Below are 23,941 nucleotides of genomic sequence, written 5' to 3'. Positions count from 1 at the left end.
GGAGGGGCTCTAGGGCAGCCTGGGAGGAGTGGAGTGGCTCCATGGTGCCTCACAGGCAGCAATAATCAGCAAGTACCACTTCTGCCCTAAGTGTTAGAGGCTGCCCTGGGCCTGAGAGGGAAGTTCTCTCACAGAAAACACTGGCTTTGAGGTAAAGAAAGGGAAGGAAATGATGCCACAACTCACAGAAGGGGAAGACAGGAAGGAAAAAAAATCCCACAACCCAAATTCAGAGCTATTTCTAGCCATAATTGACTTACTTTCATCTGTCAAAATAGAATTAAGCTGCTGTAATAAGCCCTCTAAATCAACAGGCTGCTAATCCTGTGCTGGCAACCATTCCCAGTGCCAGAAAGTTCCCATAGGAAGCTTTGCAGAGGAGTTGGCAAGGGTTAGGCATCCCTTTCCCATGGGAGAGGAGGATGCCTCCACAAGCTCAGCTGCTGGGCTTATCTTCTAGCTCACAGCATCTCCCTGGCCCCTCTCTGTGTCCCTGTGGTCCAGCTGGGCTGGCTGGCAAGCTGGCTGTCCCTGGTTGGAGCCACCACCTGTGGCTGGCAGGAGCTGCCTGGCCGCAGGAGGTGCAGGGATTTTGGGAGAAGCCCAGGGGCTCAGTGCTGTATTGTGCACAGAGCAATGCAGACATGGCTTGGAGCACTGCCTTCCTGGAATCTTGGAATCCTGAAGTCTTTCCTTTCTTCCTGGAATCCTTCCTGGAATCCTTCCTTCCTGGAATCCTTCCTAGAATCCTTCCTTCCTTCCTGGAATCCTTCCCTCCTGGAATCCTGGAATCCTTCCCTCCTGGAATCCTTCTTTCCTGAAATCCATCCTTCCTTCCTGGAATCCTTCCTGGAATCTTGGAATCCTTCCCTCCTGGAATCCTTCCTTCCTTCCTTCCTGGAATCCATATTGGAATCCTTCCTTCTGTTTTAGTGTAACCATGCACTTCACTGGGCAGGGAATGTGGTTTTTGGCTCCTCAAAACCCCCAGAGGCTCAGAGAGGTGCAGCCAGTGAGGGCAGCAGGGACCTGAAGGGAGCTGGGGGTGCTGGGGGTGGCAGCAGGACAGTGGCTGGACAGTGGCTGGTGCTGGTGCCAAACCCCAGGGTCCTGGTTGGAAACACATCCAAGCCCTGCCTGGGCTGCTCACCGTGCTGGGGCAGGGCCAGGAGGCTCCTGGCAGCACAGGGCAGCACTAATTCAATTATAGCCACAGGGGCCAGAGCTGATCCTCGTCAGGGATTGCCCTCCAAGCCAAGGGAGCTGCTGCCTGACCTGCCCTGCTGCTCTCACACTCATCAGCAGCAAAACAAGGATGCCCACTGATTAGCAATTAGTCTAATGAGAAGTGCAGCCCCCTCAGAAAGGCAGAGCTGATGGGAGCACTGCAGCACTGACCCACGAGCTCACAGAGGGCTCACCCAGGGCGGGGGGTGAGGGGCTGGGCTGTTCTCAGTCAGTGTTAACCCTTTCCTTGGTGCAGGTTTGGAACTTGGGTGGATTTGAGTGATCCAGGCAGAACTGAATGAACTGGGCACAGCCCAGGGAGGTGGGTGATGCTCTTGGTGCTGTGTAGGAAATCTCTCAGGTACCAATTGACCATCTGCTCAGGGTAATTGATGTGATGTGGTTTGGGGTGAAGGAATCCTCCCTCAGGACCAGAATCACTAGAGTTAGCTTATCCATCTTCTGTGTCACTGTCCAGTTCCTGTGATCATCCCGTGTTTTTGCTTATGGTCTCCAATAACATCCTCTGTCTCTGCAGCTCTCTCTGTGCTGGTTCATAGCACTGTGGTTTTATTTGACAGATCTGAGATTTGTGAAACAAATACATTTTGTGGCTTGTGGTGTGCAGCAGGGAATGAATAACCCACAAATCCCCTCAGCACATCCCTCTGTGCTGCAGTGGTCTGCTGCTGCAGAGAGGTCCCAGCTTCTCCCTTTTTGAATAAAACTACCTTTTACCATCTACCTTGAGTTGATTTGGAAGTCACAAAGAAATGAGAAATGGGCGAAGTTTTCCAGCCAAGGCACCCCTTCATTTTTTTTTTTCTTTCCTAAGGAATAGCACTTTCTACAAAGGCTGACATCTTAGCCAACTTCAATTTGGCCACAAAAGTGTTGCCTTTTCTTTCTCCACTACCATCAAAACACATTTGTGAGCCCTTGACTCCTCCTTGAACCATGGTATTTATTGTCCTGCTCTGCTTTCCCTCAAACCAAAACTCATTTCAAGTGGCAATTGAGCCTTTTTCCTATAATTTTCAGTGCATTTTGGGGCATTTGTAGAGGGTGCATTGCCGAGATAAGTAAAAAGCATTTGGTTTTGTTGTCCTTAACAGCATCATTTGAGACATCACCTTTCAAGCTGTGAGGGTGCTTTAAATGTTTGCTGATCGTGGCAGGCTCTTGTCACACGGTTCAGCTCTCACCAGGAGGGGAGAGAGGAGAGAGCCTTCAGCATTGCAGTGCAGGAGCTCAGAAAGGAGCCAGGTCACCCCCAGGGATGGAGAGGGGACAGTTTGGTGGCAGCTCCTGTGTGTTTCAGGGTGTGTGGATGCTTTGCTTTGCAGTGGTTCCATAAAATATCCCCTGCGCAATCCTTCTGGCGAGGGGAGCAAGCAAACCCCTTACAAGTTGCCTGTTAGTGTCTCCAGAAATCCTTGTAATCCCCATTGCCAAGCAGCTTTCGTTAGAGAAGTAACATGGAATGCAGGCAGAGAGGGGAAATAATTGTGTTGGGAGGTTTGTCTGTCACTGCTTGCAGGGAATTCAGGGACTTGTTTCACTTTGTCTGATCTGCTCTAGCATTTCTCACTGTGTCCATCGCAAGGGGCTCTTGGCAGTAACCAATTCCAGCCCCATAAGATTTTGTTAAGGGCTCCTTGAGAGAGAGAAAAAAAAATTAAAAATCAATAAACCTTCCAGCTCCTTGGCTTGGTCTCCCATTAGGTTTAAATCCAAGCAGCTGTGACAGCTGTTGTGTGCTCTTCAGGACAATCCTGCACTCAGAATCCTCAGTTTCTCCTGACCTGTTTCTTCCACTGCATCCCTCCACAGCTTCTGCTTTTCTCTAACACATCACTCAGCTCCTGCTTTTCCTTTTCTCTTTTCCTTTTTTTCTCCCAGCTCTGTTTTTCTCACCCTCTGTCTCAGGGTTGGTTATGCTGTGCCCAGCAGTGTCAGGCCAGCACCAATCACTTGTGGGTTTTCCAAAGCAGCTCCTTCATGCTTCCTCCCTGATGGAGCTTCATGTTTACAGGGGATCCTCTAAAATACCTGCTCTGGGGTCTTGTGCCTTAAAGCCCTTCCCCTAAACATTAAACAAATGGTTTAGGTATTTTGTGGTCCTGCACTCAGGTGAGGTAAAAAGATGTTCAAAGGGTGTAGGGAAAGAAAACAGCCATTCACAAGTGTGTGACTGGAGTGGGGTGTGAGGGGGAACTGTGGACGCCCATAAAGCCTTGTGTGGGTTAGATCAGTGGAAATCCTGCAGAAAAAGCCCTTGTGTGAGCTGTTATCCTCTCCTCTTCTGCACTTGAGGCACCTTGAACCCGAGCTGTGGTGTGTCTGCACTGGGGGCCCAAGAGAGTCAATTTGTTCCTGTTAATCTGGAAGATTCAGTCTTTTCTTTTTCAAAAGAAGTGAAGGGGCATAGAAAGAAAAGGTGAAAGAAAGAAGGTTATTCTCAATTATTTTCCCTTTTGTCTGTTTAGAAAAGCTTTAACTTGAGGGTATTGAGTACCATAGGTGTTTGAAAAAACATCACAGCTCAAGATCTGGAGGAGAGGAGAGTTTTTTATATGTGGCTCAGAGCTGATTTCTTTGTGCCAAATCACCAAAGGCAGAACCAGGCTACATGGTCTGGATCCAATCTAGACAAGGGGGCTGGGTTTGGTGTTTGGGCTTTGCCCAGCCTCTGGATAGAGCCCAGCTGACACCAGATGCAGTTTTTGGAGTCAGTGTTAGCATTGGATGGGGACATGCCCATTCCTGGTTGTCCAGCACAGCTCTCATCACTGCTTGTGGCTGTTCTGGTGGAGGTGACAGAGGAAACTCCATACCTGGGCAGAAAAGGGCTGGAAAAAGCTGAATGGGGGATATCAGCTGCTCCCTGAGCTCCAGCACTTCATTTCCATCCACCCAGCTCTGGGTTCTATTCCCTGGCAGCACCCACAGCTCCTGTCCCCCCTGCACCAGCCTCAGTCAGGGCACTCACTCTGGTTATCTGTGCCTGGTTTCCCTGGCTGTTCCTGGAGCAGGGTGTGTGGCAGCCTGATAAAACACTGCTGCCACTCAAGGACCAGCACCTCCACAACAGCCTGTGTTTATATCACCCTTTTATGAATTAGCTTTTTTTAAAGAGTCCCAAATTCCATTATTTCAGCTATTCTGATTTGTATCATTAAATAATGCGGCTGATAACTGCTGAAATTTGATTTCTTCATTGACCTGTGTCTTTTATTCATTTCATCAGGGCAATGGATTTTTTGCTTATTTTATCCTGTGGGTTAACCCTTACCAGGAGGTTTAGGTTTTTCTCAGGCATGTCAGGTTGGTGAGCAGGGAGAAGACCCCTGCCCTCTCTAGCATGAATGCTGCCTGCAGGGAGGAGATCTGCATTCCAGCCCAGATCCAGGCCAGGCTCTTCTCCCCACATTCAGTGATGCTGGGGAGGATGAACACTCTCAGGGTGGTGTGGCAGCTGCTCCAGGTGTGCACTGGGGAGGTGCCACCTTCCCTGGCTCCTGTGGCAGCCTAGGGCAGTGCCAGTGTTGCCTCCTGCAGGATTCCCACCGGGCTCTGAGGTCCCAGCACAGCAGTTTCCTTCCCTGAGAAAAGGCATCTGGCAGAGGTTCTGCCTTAGGAACCTTCTGATCATCTCCATTGAGGATGAGGAGATGAGGAGCAGCCAGAACCATCTCCCAGCTGGAGGATGAGACTCTCTGAGCTGCTCTTCTTCAGTCTCAGTTCAGGAAGGTGTCAGGGCTTGTGTCTAGGCTGCCTCCTTACAGAAGATGGCCTTGAAGATCTGATGGCATTTTCCATCTGTCACCACCATGATCTGAAACCAGAGCTGTCTCAGGCAGTGTTTCCCTGACAGAATCATGGTTCCTGTTCTGATCCTGCTCAGGCTCCTGCCTATCTCCTGCATCCACCCCTGAGGGTTTATTTACAGACACAGCACCAGCTCCTCACTGGGAGAACAGCTCTTAGAACACAGGTATTGGGTTTCAGGGCTGCTCTTTGCTCTTCTCTTTTAATTGCTGTCTCTTTCCATAAAATGTTGCAGTTAATAGTTATGGTGATTGGTGTAGCCAGTTTGAAAAATAATTACTGCCTGCTTCGAGATTATCTTTCCTCCTAATTAAAATCCTGGACCTCACATATTAAAGGTGTGCTGTTGACACAGCATCCCATGTGCGCCCAGACAACCTCATTTGGATTTACAGAATTAATTAGGTTTTATTTCCATCCCCAGCTGTTCTCTCCTGCACCAGGGTTGTGGCTGCTGTCTCAGCTGGACAGTGGTGGCAGAGATAAGAGGAAGTTCTTGCATATTTCCCATCACAAACCAGTCATTAAAAAGTATTTCCCAGACCTCAGCAGAGGATTTCCCACCTTCACTGTGCAGGAAACAAATTGCAGGAGCTGTGGCATGGCCTGTTTTGTGGATTGGGCATTATGTGTTATGTTATGTCATCCCTGTGGGTGGTTTGGGACAGCCTGGAGTCCCTCACCCCCTCTCAAAGCTGCACTGAGAATTTATAATGCTACATGAGTGAGGTTTTTGAAATGCCCTGCCTGCAGCAGAGGGAAACACAGACAAAAGAGCCAGGTTTTAATTTTCATTATTAAAAAAATGACTTGTCAGTGTTCCCTACCCCTATTATCAATACCCACTATTATCAAGTGAGTGCTCACTAGCTGCATTTGGTGACGTGGATACACTGGGCTGGTTGTGTTAGAGATGTTTTAGGGTGATAGTTTGTGCACACTTGTTGGGATTGGTGAGGTTTTTTGTGTGTGCTGGGCTGCAGAGGTCAGCATGTGTCTATAGGGTGCTTCAGTGCCTGACCCAGGTCATTTTTCTCATTGTTAATATGCATGAAACTCTATGGTCACATGCATGGCCTGTGCCTCTGTACAAGAATCACTTCATCTTGTTGCCAGGGTCCTTGGATGTTCATGGAGTATTTACAGCCTCTCAACAGAACACAAAAGTCAGTGTTTTGGGAGGGCAAAAGGTCACCAGTATTTTTCTGTGTATCCCAGCTGGTAAATTGATAGAAAGGAGAGTTTTGAGGCTAAAGCAGCTGCAGGACAAACCATGACAGTTGTCCTTCCCTCAAAGCCAGCTGCTTAATATGACTTGACAGTTCCTCCCAGGTGGCTTCCCTGCTGCATGAGGAGACCCTAATTCACGGTGTTAAATGGTTGTGATAATCTCCCATTTCCCTCTGCACACTGGGGGGCTAATGTGCTTACCCATAAACTCATCAAGGAGGCTGCTTTATGGCTACCTGTGGGAGCAGGTGGCTGTGGCACTGCAGAGAGCTCTGCTGGCTCCCCCAGCACAGCTCCATGGCTGGGCAAGCACAGGAAATGCTGATTATACTGCTTTTCCCACAGTTTCTTGCACTGTTTTTGTGCTGGATGCCAGCATGAGCCAGGCAAAGATCTCCTGCCCAAAACATCATATTCATCCTTTGCTTGAACACCCCTGGATGTGCCACCCCAAAAAACTGTCCCTGTGCCCTTCCTGCATATGCTGAGGAGGTCACTCTGCTTCCAGAATTTGATTCACCAGAAAAGTCAATTTTTTCTCTTATCTGGCCGAGAACAAGCAAGCACGTTTTGTGCCTCGGTTGCTATATTTTAATGGCTTTCTTGAAAAGCTAATTTGCAGGATTAAGGCTCAGCTCTCCCAAGGGTTCCTGCTGTCTGAGCACCAGACCCTCAGGAGCCCAGCAGAAAGTGCAAATGAGGAGCAAGGCACTTCCTGGGGCTCCACTGCCACTGCAGGATCTGCCTCAGGATCCCAAACACCTGGAGAGGGCACAGAAGTGCCAGGTGCTCTGTTTGTCCAAGGGGCTGCCAGTCCTCACCTTTAAAAATAATGCAAGGGCTCAGAGAGGCTGTGGCACAGTGGGATGTGCTGCCTGATCCAGCCCTGCCTGCTCTGGCATCACACATGCTGGGGGAGGAGGGACTGTGCCTGATGGGGATATTTTCTACCTCCCCAAAGCTTTTGCTTTCTCATTTTGCTCCTCTGACAGTGTTTTCCTGAGCAAAGCAGATAAGTTGCTTTTGCAATATATACGGCGCGCTGGAAACATCTTCTTACAGGATGTTGATTCTGCAATAATTTTTATCAGCAGACAAAATGCCACAGCTGATACCATTTCTGCTGTTGCATCACTCCATCCCTCCATGCTCCCCCTGTTCTTTTTGCCATCCCTCATAAAAACTAACGTGTTTCCCAGCAGTGAGCACAGCTGACCTCCATATCTCACATTTTCTGTTGCAGTGTGCCATATTGTGTGTCTGATGGGCTCGTGCTGCTGAGTGTGGTGATGAATCTTGGTCCAGGATCACAGCAGCAGTGGCTGGGTGTAATGGGAACTCAGCAGTGCATTTTAGCTCTTTCAGCCTGGTGACCCTTTGTTCCAAGGCAGATGTTTTTCTAGCCCTGTTATGTTTGCTGTCAGAGCAAAATCTCCATTCATCAATGAAAGCCATCAGCATGTGTTTGACTGTGTCTGCTTCGAGGGGTTGTTGGAGTCTACTTGACATGTGGATGCTTTGGTCTGTGGTATTGATCTCCAGGGTTGATTGGAAGATAATTGTAGGCTGAAGTACCCAAGGCCACTGTTGCAAGCAATTTGTTTTTCATAAAGGATTGTCGAGGCACGAGATGCTTCAGTGCCATGGCAACAAGTGAGATGTAACCAGCAGGCAGAGAGCAGGAGCATGCAGTCCCTGGAGAGGCTTTTCCTTGGCATGGAGAGCCCTGCCAGTCAGAATCCTCTCACTTTGCATCACCAATACATCTCAGTGAGGGGCTGGAGAGAGAAAGGGTGTGCTGTGTGACAGGACTGTGAGCCTGTGTAACAGGCTCCATGTCCCTTTGCAGGTACTGGCTGACCAACAAGGTCAGAATCCTCTCACTTGGCATCACCAATACATCTCAGTGAGGGGCTGGAGAGGGAAAAGGTGCAGAGCAGGGTGTGCTGTGTGAATAACAGGCTCCAGGGTGTGCTGTGTGAATAACAGGCTCCATGTGCTGTGTGACTAACAGGCTCCATGTCCCTTTGCAGGTACTGGCTGACCAACAAGGTGCACATCAAGCGCCCCACCACCGGCCTCCTCATGTACACCCTGGCCACCCGCTTCTGCAACCAGATCTATCTCTATGGCTTCTGGCCCTTCCCCCTGGACCAGAACCAGAACCCAGTCAAGTACCACTACTACGACAGCCTCAAGTACGGCTACACCTCGCAGGCCAGCCCGCACACCATGCCCCTGGAGTTCAAAGCCTTAAAGACGCTGCACCAGCAAGGAGCCTTGAAGCTGACTGTGGGGGAGTGTGATGGGGCCACGTAGGCTGGTCCCCAAGCACGTTCCTGCACAGCCACAGGAGAAGGGAGGGGGCAGAAAGGACGAGTGGTGCCTGGCGGGGTTGGTCATCTTCGTTTGGGCGACACAAATATATCTACGTGGTACTTATATATATTGACCTGAGTGTTATAACTGTTTGGTGTTCACCAAGGGAGGGGCAGGAGAGATGCAGGGGCGTCTCACAGGACTGGCCTGAGCAAGACCCCCTTGCTGTGGGGCTTGCTGGACTCGAGGGGTGTTTGCCTTGCACGGGAGAGGTGTGGAGGTGGCCTTGGTTCCTGCGGGGTGTTGGGGATGGTAACAGTGAGCCGTTTGTCGTGACTGGTGCCAGGTTGGTAGTTAGTTTGTTTGGCCAAGGGCAGCGAGGTGTGTCCTTGGCCCCGTGCTCGTGGCGGGGAGGGGAAGGGGCAGGGAGGGGGTGGGCAGGGAAGGTTTGTTGGTGGCTCTCACAGCCCAGGGTCCCATGGCACCGAGCGGGAGCCAGGTCCTGCCCTGCAGGGATCAGTGCCCAGATCCATCCAAACACAGGGTGGGCACAGCCTTGGGAGCAGGGGAAGCCTCTGGGGCTGCAGGAGGTGGCAGGGAGCAGAGCTGAGCAGATCCCAGTGGCACTCACACGTGTGTGAGGGGCTCCAGAGAGGCGCTGGGCAGGGGGATGGAGAGGAGGATGCTGAATGTGGAGAAGAGGATGCTGAATGTGGTGAGGAGGATGCTGAATGTGTATTTCTCTTCTGAGGAACAGAGATGCTGGAATGTCACAGGAAGGAGCTTTGCTGCCACAAAGCAGCACCATTAGTATTGAGCAGTCTCACCGTGTCACAAGGACACCCAGCATCTGTCAGGGCTTGTGAAAACCATAAGTATATCCAGCTCTAATTCCTCAAATTCCCAACTGTTCCCTCTAAGCAGCTTGCCTTCTTTCCTCCTCCAAAAACTGCCAAAATATGGATGATAGGCCTAGACCCAGCCAAGCAGAAAGACCACAGGACTTCAAGGGACTTTTTCAAGTCTAAATAATTTATTTTCAGTTTCTCCCCGAAGAGCCAGCACACAGTGCTGAATTCCTGGAGTCCCACTCTGTCAGTCCTTTCAAGCCCTAATTATCTCTCACTCCCAACAGTTAAATAGGATGTCAGATGGATCTTGATGGGATGCTTGCCTAGTGATGAACATCACAGAAGTAATCTTTTCTTTTTTTTTTTCCTGCCAGACAGAACCCAAAATATAAAGAATTTTTTATAACCACATTTGCTTTTCTCTGATTTTCAGGGGGTTTTGAAGGAAGCAACTAGATTGATCTGATGATTCTGTTTCATTTTCTGCCTCTGTGGCCTATTCTGTTTGTCTCCTAATTAGCACTCAGTGCCAGAATGCAGGTGAGTGCAGGGTTCAGCAAGGGCTGTTTGGGTTTAATTTATGGCAGAGTAAATAACACTGCACAGGCAGACCTCAGGCACGCCCTCCACTGCTGCCATGGCTGGGTATCATCACCTTTGGGCCTCCTCCTGCTGCTGTGGTTTTTAAGTTAAAAAGTGTACAGTTTGGGGCTGAAATACTTGACATTGTCTCTTTAAAAGCTGAGTGCTTCAAGTGGTAAAAAGAAGAGCTCACTTTCATGTTTTGGGCCGTAAAAGCTACTGTACCCACAGGAGCCTCCAGCCTGCTAATTAGTGTCAGATGAAGATGGCTAAGATTAAGGTATAAGCAACATTATAGTGGATAAATGTGGGCTAATCTGCCACTGAGGGGATGTTTCTTTCCAGCACCAGAAAATCGTTTCTTTCATGTCTTTTTTATTTTTTTAAACCCGGTGCCTTTTTTTTTTCTCCCCGCATATTATTTTTACTTGACTTTAATTTTACAATAAAGCTAAACCTGGCTGTGAACCTCAGCTTAAGCTGAGACAGAGAGTGAAACTGCAGGATGGAAGTAATCTGCAATCCCAGGGAGCTTCCCACTATTCAGGAGTTGTTCTTAAAGCCAGATAATTGCCAGGTTTGTCCCCAGCACAGGGGGAGGGACAGAGCAGGGCTGGAGCTGCAGGGACTGCTAAAGCCAACTGTTGTATGGAGGGGCCTGGGCCGTGGTACTGATTGCTGTTAGCAAACCTTCTTTTTAAATAAAAGTAGAGGAAATGAAATCAGTGTGCGGGGGTTTCATTTTTATTCTGTATTTTTATCAAAGGGCGAGAGGGGAGCCAAGACCATGAAGTGCCATGGGATCAGTTCCAGGAGAGACCCTGGAACCCCTTTGGCTGGTGAAGAAGAGGGGAAGGCTGGGCTGGTTTGCCCACATGGATGGATGTCAGAGCTGTGCCATGGGGATATCCAGAGCCATCAGGATGTTCTCACTGTGCCTGCAGGGATTTTTGAGCTGAAGCTGCAGCAGCACAACAAGGGTGTGCCGGGGGGTGAAAAGGGGATGGGAGAAGGGATTTTTCTTTCTGGTGCTCTCGAAGCAGCTGCTGCATCAAAGCACAGGCAAGTTATAAGCAAATTATTCAGGGGGATGAAATTGCTGGTGATGTTTCTATTCCCAGAATGGGTCCTGTTCCACCCCCGTTGTAAAAATGCATTAAACCATGAGCAAGGCCCTGCAGCTATTGAAATCCCTGGCTGAGCTCCCATTTCACCTTGCTGCCATGCAGGCTGGTCTCTGCTGTGTTTATATGCACAAAAACAACTAAAAATTTCCCCTCGCTTCAGTGTTTTGTGTCAAGCCCTCTGGTCTGGTTCTCTGAGCTTCTCCTCAGGTTGGAAACACAATTTATCATCTCAGTTTCCAGCAAATAGGTGGGACCTGGCTCCACCAAGCCCCAGAGTGCCATAAAGCCCTTGTGCTGTTGATGAGCAGCAGGAGCAGAGATCCAGATTCACCTCCTGCAGCAGTGCTTGGGGTGGGTGGATGATTTTGGGGCTATTCTGGGGCAGCCCTGGAGCAGCTGCCAGATGCTGTGGGGACCCAGCAGCTGCACCAAGCTGCTGCTTGATGGATTTCTTCATGGCCAATTAAGGCTCTTGTGTCATCAGGAGTGAAGCAGAGGAGAGCATTGATGCTGCCTCGGCAGAGATGCAGGTGCACACGTTGCACCATGGATGTGTTTGGCTGCCCTAAAGGCAGCAGCAGCTCCCCTTGCTTGAAAAATAGAGGAAATCTTGACTCTCCAACTGGCTAAGCCCAGATTTTGGGACTTTTTGGGGCAATGCTCTAAAAGGGATGCTGGTCAAGTGATCTCACCCTGTGCCCCTGGGGGATCTTCCAGGTACAACAGCTTGGGGACAAGGGCTGTGTATTCCTTGCTCCTCCCACCACAGGGAGAAACCCACATGTCTTTTAATTTTATTCATGTTTTGCTGGGTTAAATCCCACCCTTGGAGTCTGCTACAGCTTTGGCATATATATATAGATAGATAAAATGTATATTTATTTTATATATATATATATATAATGTATTATATATATATATAAAATGTATATTATATATATAAATATACATATAATATATAATATATAATATAATACAATATAGAATATACAATATATATTCTATATTCTATATTCAGCATTAAGTATTAAGTATTATATATATATAGCCATGAATTTTTATATATATATATATATATATATATATATATATATATATATATATATATATATATATATATATATACACATATAGGGGCATGGCTCGTGCTCTCCTGGGGGAGATCATGCCATATCTGGCCCTGACACCAAGCACATCTCCTCCTCTGGTCAAACTGCAGAGTCTGCAGGCTCCACTGCCAACATAAATTTATTATCATTAATACCTGCACTGCCTTCTTTAGAGCTGACTGGGATGGTTTGAGTTGCAGCAGCTCCCCTGAATGCAGCACAGCATCCCCTGGGTGCTCCCCACTCTGCCCAGCCCCCAGGACAGGGATGGAGTTTGTCCCCTTCCCCCAAGCTCTCCTCCAGCCAGGACTTGCTGCAGGTCAATAACCAACCCTCTGCTTCACTCCCAGCCCAGATAATTAGTGAGCAAAGTGCAAATAGTCACTGTGATTCAAATTACCTTTTAATTTCTTTTCAAGGTGCCTGAGGGGTTTCTTTAGTCCTATGAAAAAACTGATTTTTTTTTTTCCCAGACACCAATCTTGCAAACCAGAAAGACACAATATTTTGCATTCAAGGTGTAATGAAAGTTGTTTGCATTTTTACACTGCATTTTGGATACTTCTTGGGAATAATGCTGAGCATTTCAGACAGTCTCAAATGATACAAATTATTTATGTTGATTGCAAAACAAATTCATTTTTAATTTTGTGAAAAATAGTCTCAAAAAGGTTTCACCATCTACAAATCATAACATAGATATTGGCTTTGTATTTTTTTTTATCCACCACTCCTTTTCAAAATTTAAACAATCCAATTTCATGCTAGAGAGGCTTGAAACTATGGAGATTAAAGCTTAAAGCTTTGAGAGACCCACAGGGGACAGCAGGAAAGTGGTTTGGCACTCCAGAGTGCCCCCCAATGTCAGGAGGTAAAACCAGGCACATAACCATGGTCTCCAATGTAATGCTTTGTCAAACCATACATTTTTCAGCTCTTTTGGTCTTTTGGTTGCTTTCATTTTTTGGTTTCTCATGTTTATGAATGGTTCATTAGCATATATTTTCATTTCTCTGTGTTAGTCTATCACCCTCAGCACCAGACAGCAGAATTTCATTTTGGGGTCTACCTTTTTAACCACATCAAATGCCTTCTAGCCTTCCTCTTCTTCACTACTACTTAATCTTATTTTTCCCTGTGAAAACAACTGAGCACCCCTGAGCTGGCCAATTTTGTCTGCAGCTCCAGCAGTGCTCATGTCCAGGTTCTACATTGGGAGATCTTCCCACTGTGGACACCACCAGCAGCAGGGAAGGGACTCCATGTCTCACCTGTGCTCCCCAGAGGGTTGCACATCACCCATGTAGGAAATTACTGAGAAAGGAAAGGAAATTACTGAGAAAAGCCTTGGACAGGGGCCTGAATGACAGCTAAAAAAACCATCACCCACCCAAGAGGATGGACTTCTCTCCCAGTATTGGCAACATTCAGCAGTGAGCTCCTTTTCCAGCTGGAATAACTCCTGTTTGGTGAACTCCTGCTCATCAAACCTACCCAGTGCATGAGCAAAGCTGTCACAGGCTGGTTCCCTTCACAGCCCAGCTGCAGGCAGATGCATTTGGCTGCTTAACATCATCTCCAAGCAAATCCACCCATGCCCCTAGAAAAACCAAGGTCAGCACTCACTGACCCTTGAGATGCTCTCAAGACCTAAGGTGCATGAACAGAGAGCAAATGTGAAGCAACAACATGGATGGAAATATCTCCTGCTTGGTTAATGAAGGAATTTTCAGCCATCTCCAACTCCTAAAGAGAGGAGGACAGACCCCAGGGATGGCCAGGGTGATGTCATCCTAAAGGAGATACCAAACTCTCCAGGCTGAAGGCTGCACAGGGAAGGCACTGAATTTACTGCTCTCATGTTCAAAATAGAAGTGAGCAGTATCTGTTGATTGTATCCAGGAGAAAAGCACAGGGTTTGAGCATGGATTAGGAAAAAACACTGTCCTTGAATGCCAAAAAGCAGCTGGGCCTGTTGTCCCCTCTCAGAGTGCCCAGCCAGAACAAACCCATGGCTCTGCTGGAGGAACACTGCCAGCAATAAAAGCTAAGTCCCCCTGTGCTGAGATGGTGGCAGGCCATCTGACACTAATCCTGTGCCTCCAGCAAACAAAGCCTCTGAGGCATTGTGAAATATCCTCAGCTATCTGCTGGCTTGGTTGCCTGGAGAAGCTGCTCCAAAGTGGAGGGCTGGAGGAGCACTCGGTGTTCTCACACAACCCAGGCAGCAGAGGTTAAAGCACATTAGAGCAGCATAATGAGCTTTTTAACCAGTGCTCTGGAAAGCCTCACGTGCCGCTCTCTAGAAAATGTTGCAATTTAGGCTTCGGAGGAAGCACAGAGCAAGGAAAATGTTGTGCTTGGACCGTCAGTCCTGTGGTGTCCTGCTGCAACTCTTCCAGATGAGCTTGCTTAACTCGGCTTGTGCCTGGAACAACTTTGGATGGAAATTGCTAGGAAGAGGAGAAGAGGCATGCTCTATTCCTGGACTGCACATTAGTGTTCCATATGGGTGCAGAGCCAAAGCATATGGACCTCCATCTGTCAGGCAGGCCTGCTCTGGCCCCATGGATGGTTTGTAATGCGCGTAGATTCATCCAGATTTGGGATTCCTCCAAAGCAAGGCGAGAGCCAATGACTCAAATATTGTGCAAAGCCATTGAAACTGATGGCACTAAACAACAATCATTTGTCTCCTGTTTGATTTTACTTGCTGTAAAATAATGAATTAGTTACGGGGGTGGGTGAGTATTGTGCTGTGGATGGAAGCTTTGAAGGAAACATGGCTAAAGGAAAACAAAACAAGAATCATACCAGTAATTCTGTGTCAGCTTCCTCCTGTGTATTATTCTCCAGAAAGTAAGCTGTGTCCTTCACCTTCAATAACATGGCATTTATGCTCCATCTGTGATCAGATTTAAAGATGTTTGCAGGCATAATTCAGGCAACTTTCAATGACAAACTCAAGGAAGCTGAAGAAAGAACCCTTGAAGTTCTTCCACGACTAAAACAACTCTAGGGAAAATGAACTTTGCTCCTACAAGCTCTTTATTAACCACAAGCTCCAGACTTGGATGTTTTCTTTTCTTTTAAAACAAATAATTAGCCCCAAAAGGCTCCAAGTCTTAGCATGCTGTGCTGTTTCTTGCAGTGTGTGGTGGGACTGGTCCTGACCTCGCTGAAATCAGGAGGCACTGCAGCCCAGCAGCACCACCACTTCATCCTTCTTCAGGTCACAATCCTGCTTTGAAAGATGGGCCTCAGAGGCTGAATTTCAGGCCCCATGCTGGAAACATTTCTGCTGAATTTTCCTGCAGAGCTGTGTGGGACACACGATTAAAGCCATGGGATGACCGCCAAGGAGATGGGCTATTGTGGCAGCCCCTGGGAGAGCTCATAGCAGAAAAAAAAACCCTCTCTCCACTAAATTAATTAATTGCCATGCATGTTAGCTCTGGGGTTTGGGGAAATTACCGTGGCCTGATTTCCTTCAGCACTTTTATTCCTGGCTGGAGACCAGGGGAGTTGTTGAGGTTGCTGACTTAAGACACCATAACAAATGGCTGGAAATGACCGGGCAGGAGCTGTGATTTGTAACCTGTGCGTCTCACCTGCCTCCAGCACGGCTTTCACAGCTCCTTTTCTGGGGATTTCATGGAAGGGGCAGGTTTACAAGCATGCCAGCCTCCTCCTGGGCTCCCCAGGAGACAACAGGAGGGCACAGATTTCTTGGCCAAAAACCCATCCGAGAAGCCAGACAGCTCTGAACATTCTGTGGTTTATTTTTGGAAGAAGCAATTTTGGTAATTGCATGAGTTAAATGAAAGGCAATTAGGGATGGAGGGAAGGTGTTGCATGTGTGTTGGAGCAGGAGCCAGCTCCAAGCCAAGGGGCCTGTTAAAAATGAGGACCCCTGAATGTGCCACAGGCCAAAGGGGGCAGGGAGGAGCTGGAGGGGTGTGTGGGTATTTTTGGGGTGTTTAATGTGAAACAGGGCATGGAAACACTCACATCTGTGATGTGTCTTTTATGGCCTTCCCAAGGTTTTAATTAAAAAGGCAATAAAAGCACGACGAGCAGAAACCAGGATGTTTTAACAATCAGCTGTTATAAATTGTTTTGTAGGAGGGGAAAGAAAATCAAAGAACAATTGTTCGTGTAAAGGAGTTCAGGACACTGAGTTCACAGGGAGAGATAAATCCCCTGGGAAAGGTTTTGCTGTCAGGAAGCACATGCTGCACAGACAGTAAATGCTGCTGTGGGGCTCTGCCAGTTGGCTGTGTCCCCATCAGGTACATCAGCCTGCCAGGAACATGGCACATGCCAGAGCATTGGGAGCGGGATCTCACGCCAGGAGGTGGGATGAGGAGGATGTTGGATTTGGGCTGGGATGGTCTCTGGATGGCTCTGAGGAGTTTCAGCTCTAATTTCTGAGATTGCAGAGCACGGTGCATTTTGTGCTTGGCGACAGGCACGCTACAATCACTTTGTGCAGCACCTGTTGCCTCTGACAGAGGTGACAGCAGGGAAACACTGGGACAGGATGGAAGGGAGTTAATGAGGCCCAGAGAGGCAGCTGCAGGCCATGCAGGCATCATCTCTGGCTGGTTTTGAGGATTATGAGGGTTTGGGTTTGTCCGTGGCCTTGGATGGGATTAGGGGTTTCCTGGGGTGCCCATCCATCTGGAGATGAATCCATCTGGATATGTCTGTGAGCTGGTTCCTTCCTTGTGTCTCTGTGTTCACATTCTCAGTGTAAAAGAGAACCCTGGGCCAGACCCCGGAGCATTCCTGGGCTCCTTCTCCATCTCTTCCATGACACTGATGCCTTTAGACTGTTTTCTCCATGTGTGTTACTTCATTTATTTGCAAGAAGAGCCCTGCCTGTGCCCCCAGCTGGTCCTTGCAGCTCCCACAGGAGCATTCTGGATGGGTTTTCTCTCTGCCTTCCAGAATTCAATGAAAGTCCCCAACAGCCATGGCTCCCAGCAGCCCCCAAGGACCACAGTTCCCTGAGGTTGAGTTTAAATGGAGATTAGCTTCTAAAATTTAACGAGGATCTCTGTGAAAACAGCGTCCCAAGGATAAAACAACTGAAAAAAAAAAGGAAGCCCATTGAATACCCATCCAATTAAGTCTTCCAACTGATCCTCATTAAACACCCAATCCTGACATTTGACAGAGTGGTTTTAGATTAGAGCAGTGAAAAATCCCCTCGAAAAGGCAGATTGACATTTTGCAGAGGAGTGTTTTCATAGTAATACTAATGGCTTCAAACCCCCAGCTTATAACCTAAAATGAAAAAAAAAAAAAAAGGCACAAAAAAAAAAAAAAAAAAAAAACCCCAAAACCCAAAACAATCCATTTGGCTTGGCAAAGGGGTAAGGAGCAGCCAGGCTGGCTGGCAGGGAAATTCCTGGTGACCAAACTCCTGGCTGTAGTGAATGAAGACAAGCCCTGGCACTGGCTCTCCATGTGCAGGGCCCTCCAAAGGCAGCATTTAATAAGATACAGAAGCTGGGGTTTTTTGGCTGAGCTGAATATGAAATCACCATGGCAACCTTTCTTCCAAGGTGATCTGAGTCAGGTAGCAACAGCAGGGATGAGTTAAAGGTCATCCCTGCAGAGGAAGATGGGCACTGATAGAGCACTTTAACAAGTCCCAGGGGAGGTGGCATTTAAAAGCCACTCAGAGGGCTCAGGAGATCCACGAGGGGACAGAAATCCAGGAGCAGCAGTGATTGGAAAGCTGCTGGCTGAGCAGGCAGCTGCATCAGCAGAGCTCAGAGGGCCCTGGACCCATGAGATGTCCAACATCAGGTCCCCAGAACCTGGAAAAAGGTTTGTTTAGCAGCTGGGTAGGAGCTGGGTGAAAACCTTTGCAAGAAAAGCTCCTGTTATGGAGTGAAAGCAGCAACTCCGTGTAAGGGATGAGACCTCACCCTCCAGCGGAGAAATAATAATTTCAAAAATCATCTGAGACTAATTGCAAACTGATTTTCACCAGGACTTAAGCTTCCAAAATGCCTGAGGGCCTTTGAGAAACATCCCCTCCCACCTGAGAGGAAGGGCTCAGTGTGATTTGTGACAATGAGCCAACGCTGTTATCCTCACCCCACAGAGAAGGAGAACAGAGGCATGGAGGAGGGTGCTGTCATCTCCACAGCCAAATCCAGGCATTTAAAAATGCAGCCTGGAGTCCAGGGATAGCAGCTGCTCTGTAGTTTGGCCAAGTGCTGGCACATGACATTTTGGGCATTACAGGGTCGGGGTGGCTTGGTTTAAATGACCCAACACAGATCAGGCAGCAAGGGAATGCTTTTGGAGTAACACCTGTGGGAATCTTCCTGTATGCCATCTATTTTTAATTTTACTGTAGTTTTTTTCCTGGTTCTCAGGGTCTCTTTTCAAGTTCTCCCCCTGTAACCCTGAAGGCTATAAACTCACAGCTTTTGTTGCATTAATGAAAGCCGAGCATCCCAAATAATCTCAGGTTCAAGGGCTGTGACTTCAAAAACCCCCACAGACAGCATGCCTTGTGGGGGAAAAAAGGAGGAAAAAATAATAAGAAAAAGGTTTTAAAAAAGTAAAAAAAAGAAGTAGTTCAGGCTCATAGCACCCTTTCCCTTATTCTTTTACCTGGAGCTCACATCCCACTCTCACCCAGAGCTTATTTTCCTCTCCTGCAAGGCTGCAGCTCCTGGGTCAGGACTTTCACTGTTAGAAGCCAGGGGCTAAGGCTGACGGCTGGGAGAGACACCAGAGGTTCAGGAGATCTTAAAAGCTTGTTCTTGCTGCTGTGCTGGTGGGGGCCTGACAGCCAGAGCCTCCCACTCTGTTTTGAGCAAGACCCAAATGGGAACTTGTGCCCCTCCCTGCCCTGTGGTGTCTAAGCTGGGTGCTCTCGTTGCAAACTCTGCTGCACTGGATCTGCCCAAATCAACTTGCAGCAAAAATGTCTCTCTAGGTTTGTTTTGAAAGGAGGAAATGAGGAAAGGGTGGATCTGAAGCCCAAAGAAAGGGCACAGTGGCACCATGGTCTGCAGAACACGTGGGAGCTCCAGCCCTGTCCAGATGCCAGGGGTTTGCTGGCTCCTGATGAAATTTCTGCTTCTCTGACCAAAGCCACGAGCTCAGTGCTGGCCCCAGCCCTCCTGGCTGCCAACCCATCTGGGCACAGAGTTACACAAGTGCTTTGTGCCCTTCCCCTGCTCTGAAATGGGGACAGAATAAACCATTCTGCTCTGCTCCCAAGGAGAGTCAGCCTGCACCTTGCTCAGCCTCTGGAGTTGCCATGGGCTCATCATCAGAGCTGCTCTAATTTGGACTAATGACTGGGGAGCTCAGTGCTGATCACAGGGCACTGCCAGGCTCTGGCTGCCAGCACACAGAATTCCAAAAGCCTGCTAGGATAACATCTCACAGCAGTGCCAAAATGGACTTCAGACGTTTATTTTGACAGCTGTAGTTTTAATTATTCATGTTTAGGTTTTACAGTGTGCTGGTAAAAGGACCACAGGGTATTTCATAAAGAAAACAAAACAAAAAGAAATTTAAAAAAAAAAAAAGGAGCCTTTTAAACCTTGTCTCAGGGCTGTGATAAACCAGGAGGGAGAAATGGGAAAAGGCTGTCCCAAAGGACTAATACTGGGAATCTTCTACAGGCCACAAGGAAAAGCTATTTTTCCTTGGACACCTCAGTGATTACCATAAATTGAGTGAGTGGGCAGTTCAAAACTTTGAGACAGGGCACAGATTTGCAGTTTTTTGGAGCACAGATTTATTGCAGGAGGCAGGGGACCTCACACAAGCAGGAAAATCCATGTGTCCCATCGTTTTAACAATTTCATCCCATCCACCAGGCAGAAGAGCATTCCCACTGCAGCATCTCAGCATTTCCCTTTTTGTGGAATGGGGACAAAAGGGACACATTTCAAAGATGAGAAAGTGACACAAATACACACAAGGGAGGGGAAATTTGGAATGGCTGAAAAGGTTCCAGCCTGTCCAACATCCACCCACATGTTGAAGAAAAGCCCCACTGGCATCACAGTTTGGATCAAATGTACCCTGGGTTCTCCTCTCCTGCTCTGTGGGGTCCACAAGACATCTCACAGGTTGGATAAACATGCCTGAAATGTGCAGGTTGGGTCATTTTGATTTTTTCCCCAGTCAAGAACATCTGCAAAAAATCATATCATTCCCATGGAAAACTCCAGGCACGCAGAACTGAAAATTTCATCAGAAGTATATTTAATGGGAATTATTTCCCTGGTGGTGCTGGGCAGCCCTTAAAATGTGTGAACTTGAGGACATAATTTAGTATCTGCTGCAGCTCTTGATTTTCCAAAGGGAGGGAGAAACAGTAGCCCACCTTGTTAAAGCTCTTGGATGCAGATTGTTAACATTAAATAAAAGCTCCCCGTTACCCTTGTACAAGGGAGGATTTGAGGTCCTGCTGCTCTCGTGTGAGGCTGAATTTGCACCAAAACTGGTGCTTGATGGATGTGAGCCTGTGTCCCAGAGATCTGCAATCACCACTTCAAGTGCTGCTCTGAGGGGACCCATCCCTTCAGAGGTGATTTTAAAGGGGAGCATGAAATGAGCTGAGGCTTTACACCCGCACATCAAGAGGAGATGAATGTAAAAAATAAATGGGTTTCTCAGGCAGGGGATCAGGCTAATCACCTGCAGGTTCTGTTTGCTGGGGTGTGTTTCTGACACGGCAGCCAGACTCCATTTCTGCCCATGTTAAAAATAAAAGCAAGTCAGGGACCTGGAACCTTGGGATGGGGTTTAGGGATACCCTTGCTCTGGGTTTTCTGCCATGGTTCTCCTCACATGAGGGGCAGGATGTGGTAAGAGCTGAAATGAGGGATGTGTGGCTCCAGGGGCTCTCCAAAATGCAGTTTATTCCATCGAATACATTACAGCAGCCCAGGGTTGTGGGTGACAGAGCTGTGCCCACAGCTGTCAGCTCCAGCTGCAGGCAGGCCTGGAGATCCTTAGTTTAGGTTACAATGCATTATATAACTTTATTTGCTGAGCATCTTAATACAATAGAACCAATCTATACCTTAACTATTATCTGTAGCCTATCATAACTACTGTAATTACCACAGTCATGTTACTGTTCTCCAATCACTTAGTTAGTACATTACAGTTTAAGCTAGAAGCTCTTATTCAGTTTTCTTGCAGTGGAAAATTCTGAGACCTTTTTTCTACTTGCCACATTTGCTGACTTGTTTGCCTGTGCCATCTTTCTGCTTGGTAAAACCATCTTCTTGTTTGGGGTGGGTTTATCCTTTGCTCTAAATCATAAAAACCTCTTCTAACTAACATACCCTTTGCCTCCTTGGTTAGCCAGTGAAACTGGCTCAGCAATTCTTTTCTTCTATATCAAAACTTGCTTCTATCTCTATTCCTCAGACTCTACATTCAAAAATCTGTCTGCCAAGCACAAATATCTGTGAGATTTCCTTGTTAAACTTCCATCCTTCCCAACAGGACGTGGCTGTGCCCTCCCACCTTGAAGGAGCTCCAGGAGCTGGTTCAGCAATCCCTGACCAGTGAGTGCTCATCTCTGCTGCTCTCCATCTCCATGGCCCTTTCCATCAGCCTCAAGTCCCACCAGGTCGTTTCCATGGTCGTATCAAATGGGTACAAATGACTGCAGAATATGCAGGGCAGAAGAGACTCAGCTCAGCTCTCAGCAGAGCGTTCTGCAAAGAGGATTAGCAGCTGTGGGGGATGATTATTATCATTAATGATGTCAGACGGGAGGCAAGCAGAGAATTCAGTGTTTGGTATTTTGACAGAAGCCACGGGGTCTGGATTTGCAGTCGAATTCTGCAAAATGTTCCGCACCAAAGGCTTAAAAAACAAGTTAGATGTTTATTATGCTAATAATTCTTCAGTTAACATCAAGCTAGGTGAGCAGGGGATCTAACACTTGATCCCCTGCTAAGGCTTTGGCCATTGCAAATGCTGAAAAACCCTGTGACACTACACAGGATGCACAGAGGAGCTGCTGGGGCCTCAGGAAGGGCTCTAATTGCCCAAATCTGCCAGCACACTGTTTGTGCCCTGGCTCCTGACCCCCACACAGCCTGAAATGCAGCATGCTCCTGCTCTCCAGCATCAAACACAGCCCAGGAGGATGCATCTGCAGCAGGCAGGATAGCTCTGGCTCTCGTGTGATGCCCTTACAATCTGAGCACACCTCTTCAGAAGGCTGTGATCCTCCTCTGAGCCTCACATGCCTTCAAAGAGGGAGTTTTTTTCTGCAGCTCCAGCTACAGCTCCTGAGCCCATGCTCATTTTTCACTTCCGAACCCCCAAACCAGAAGCCCTTGCAGGTGACAGGCTGTGCAGAGAAGTGTGTAAATAGCTGCCCACTGAGATGCTCGAGTTAATTAGGAGACGACATAACATAAAACACAATAAAGGACTAATGAATAAACAAACAAGCCTCATTTGGGATCTCTTCAAACCTTTTCAAGTTTTGACTATTGGATGCTCGAGAGCCTGAGGAGAGGCAGCACCAGTACTGATGGTGGAATCCCAGAATCCCAGGATGGGTTGGGCTGGGTTGGGTTGGGCTGGGTTGAGAAGGACCTCAAAGATCAACATAGGTGAGGAAGAAAAAAACCTGTCAGGTGCTTTTTGTGCATGAGGGAATTCTTGGTGTGCTTCATCTGTCTTTTACAAAAGTGCCACTTCCACTGATCCTTTCAGACCTCGTCAGCATCCATCACATCACCTCTGCACCCAGGACACCCAGGAAATGTGAGTCAGACTGACTGGATCTTGTGCAGAGAGAGCGAGGAAAATGCCTGCTACTTTCTCTAAGTTAGGGAGGATATTTAAAATGGTCCTAGATTATTACTATTAGCAATTCCTTCCACAGGCTAAAGACAAAAAAAAATCTGAAGGAGGAGGAATGGCATGAGAAAAGAGGGAAAGAAAAGAAGCAGCATCCTTGTATGCTCTGGAGACAAGGAATGGAAAAAACCATCATTCCTGGTGCCTACATGCCCTGGGGAAGGCTTGTGATAGCTCACAGCAGCCACCAGGTCACCTAGCTGTGCTTGGTGGCTTTTCAGTGACACAAAAACATCTGAAAGGGCAATGATGCTCTCCCTGGGAATGCCTCCAAATCCTGGACAGCCTGGCATCAAGGACACAGCACAGCTTGAACAGCTGTGGGGACAGAAATAGCCCAAATTCTCTCCTGAATGGTTTATTTCAAGACTGAGGTGCTTTGCACAAATCACTATCGATGCTCCTCTCCTCTCCCTGCCTCCCACAGCAGCTTCCTGAGGCTGCCCAGGGAGAGCCATGGCCGGCTCTGCTTCCAGGCTGGTTTTGGCTGATGGAAAACAGGGCAGGCTTGGTTCAAGCCCAGCACACTTGGTGCAGATCCCAAACCTGAGGGGCTGGGTCAAAAGAGCCTTCCTAGAGCCACACACCCCTGCTGCCCTTCCCCAGCCCTTCCATCACACCCTGTGCATGTTTGCATCCCCTTGCTGCTTCCCCAGCCCTTCCATCACGCTCTGTGCATGTTTGCATCCCATATCTCATGCACAAATGTAGGTCATTGCTAAGGCCATGTCTCAGCACACTGTGGAATCTCAGCTTGGCCTCCTGCCTTATGTGCAGAGGA

General features: G+C 48.0%; 1 protein-coding gene across 3 annotated transcripts in view; it reads left to right on the top strand.

Moving 5' to 3' along the window:
• Positions 1-10,046, top strand: part of ST8SIA2 (ST8 alpha-N-acetyl-neuraminide alpha-2,8-sialyltransferase 2) — a 31,355-nt gene extending 21,309 nt beyond the window's left edge. For 2 of the 3 annotated variants that reach the window (XM_074549210.1, XM_005483456.3), the window contains exon 6: positions 8,322-10,046. In XM_074549210.1, the coding sequence (XP_074405311.1) occupies positions 8,322-8,607 (286 nt within the window). In that variant the 3' untranslated portion in view covers positions 8,608-10,046. Of the gene's footprint in view, positions 1-8,137; positions 8,214-8,321 lie in introns of those variants that run through there. The other variant, XM_014264676.3, reaches the window with a different exon arrangement.
• The last annotated feature ends 13,895 nt before the right edge of the window (positions 10,047-23,941 follow it).

The sequence above is a fragment of the Zonotrichia albicollis genome, chromosome 11, assembly GCF_047830755.1.
Source record: "Zonotrichia albicollis isolate bZonAlb1 chromosome 11, bZonAlb1.hap1, whole genome shotgun sequence".
Classification (NCBI taxonomy): domain Eukaryota; kingdom Metazoa; phylum Chordata; class Aves; order Passeriformes; family Passerellidae; genus Zonotrichia; species Zonotrichia albicollis.
Note: the sequence above shows the minus strand (reverse complement) of the source record. Positions and strands in the feature narration are given on the sequence as shown.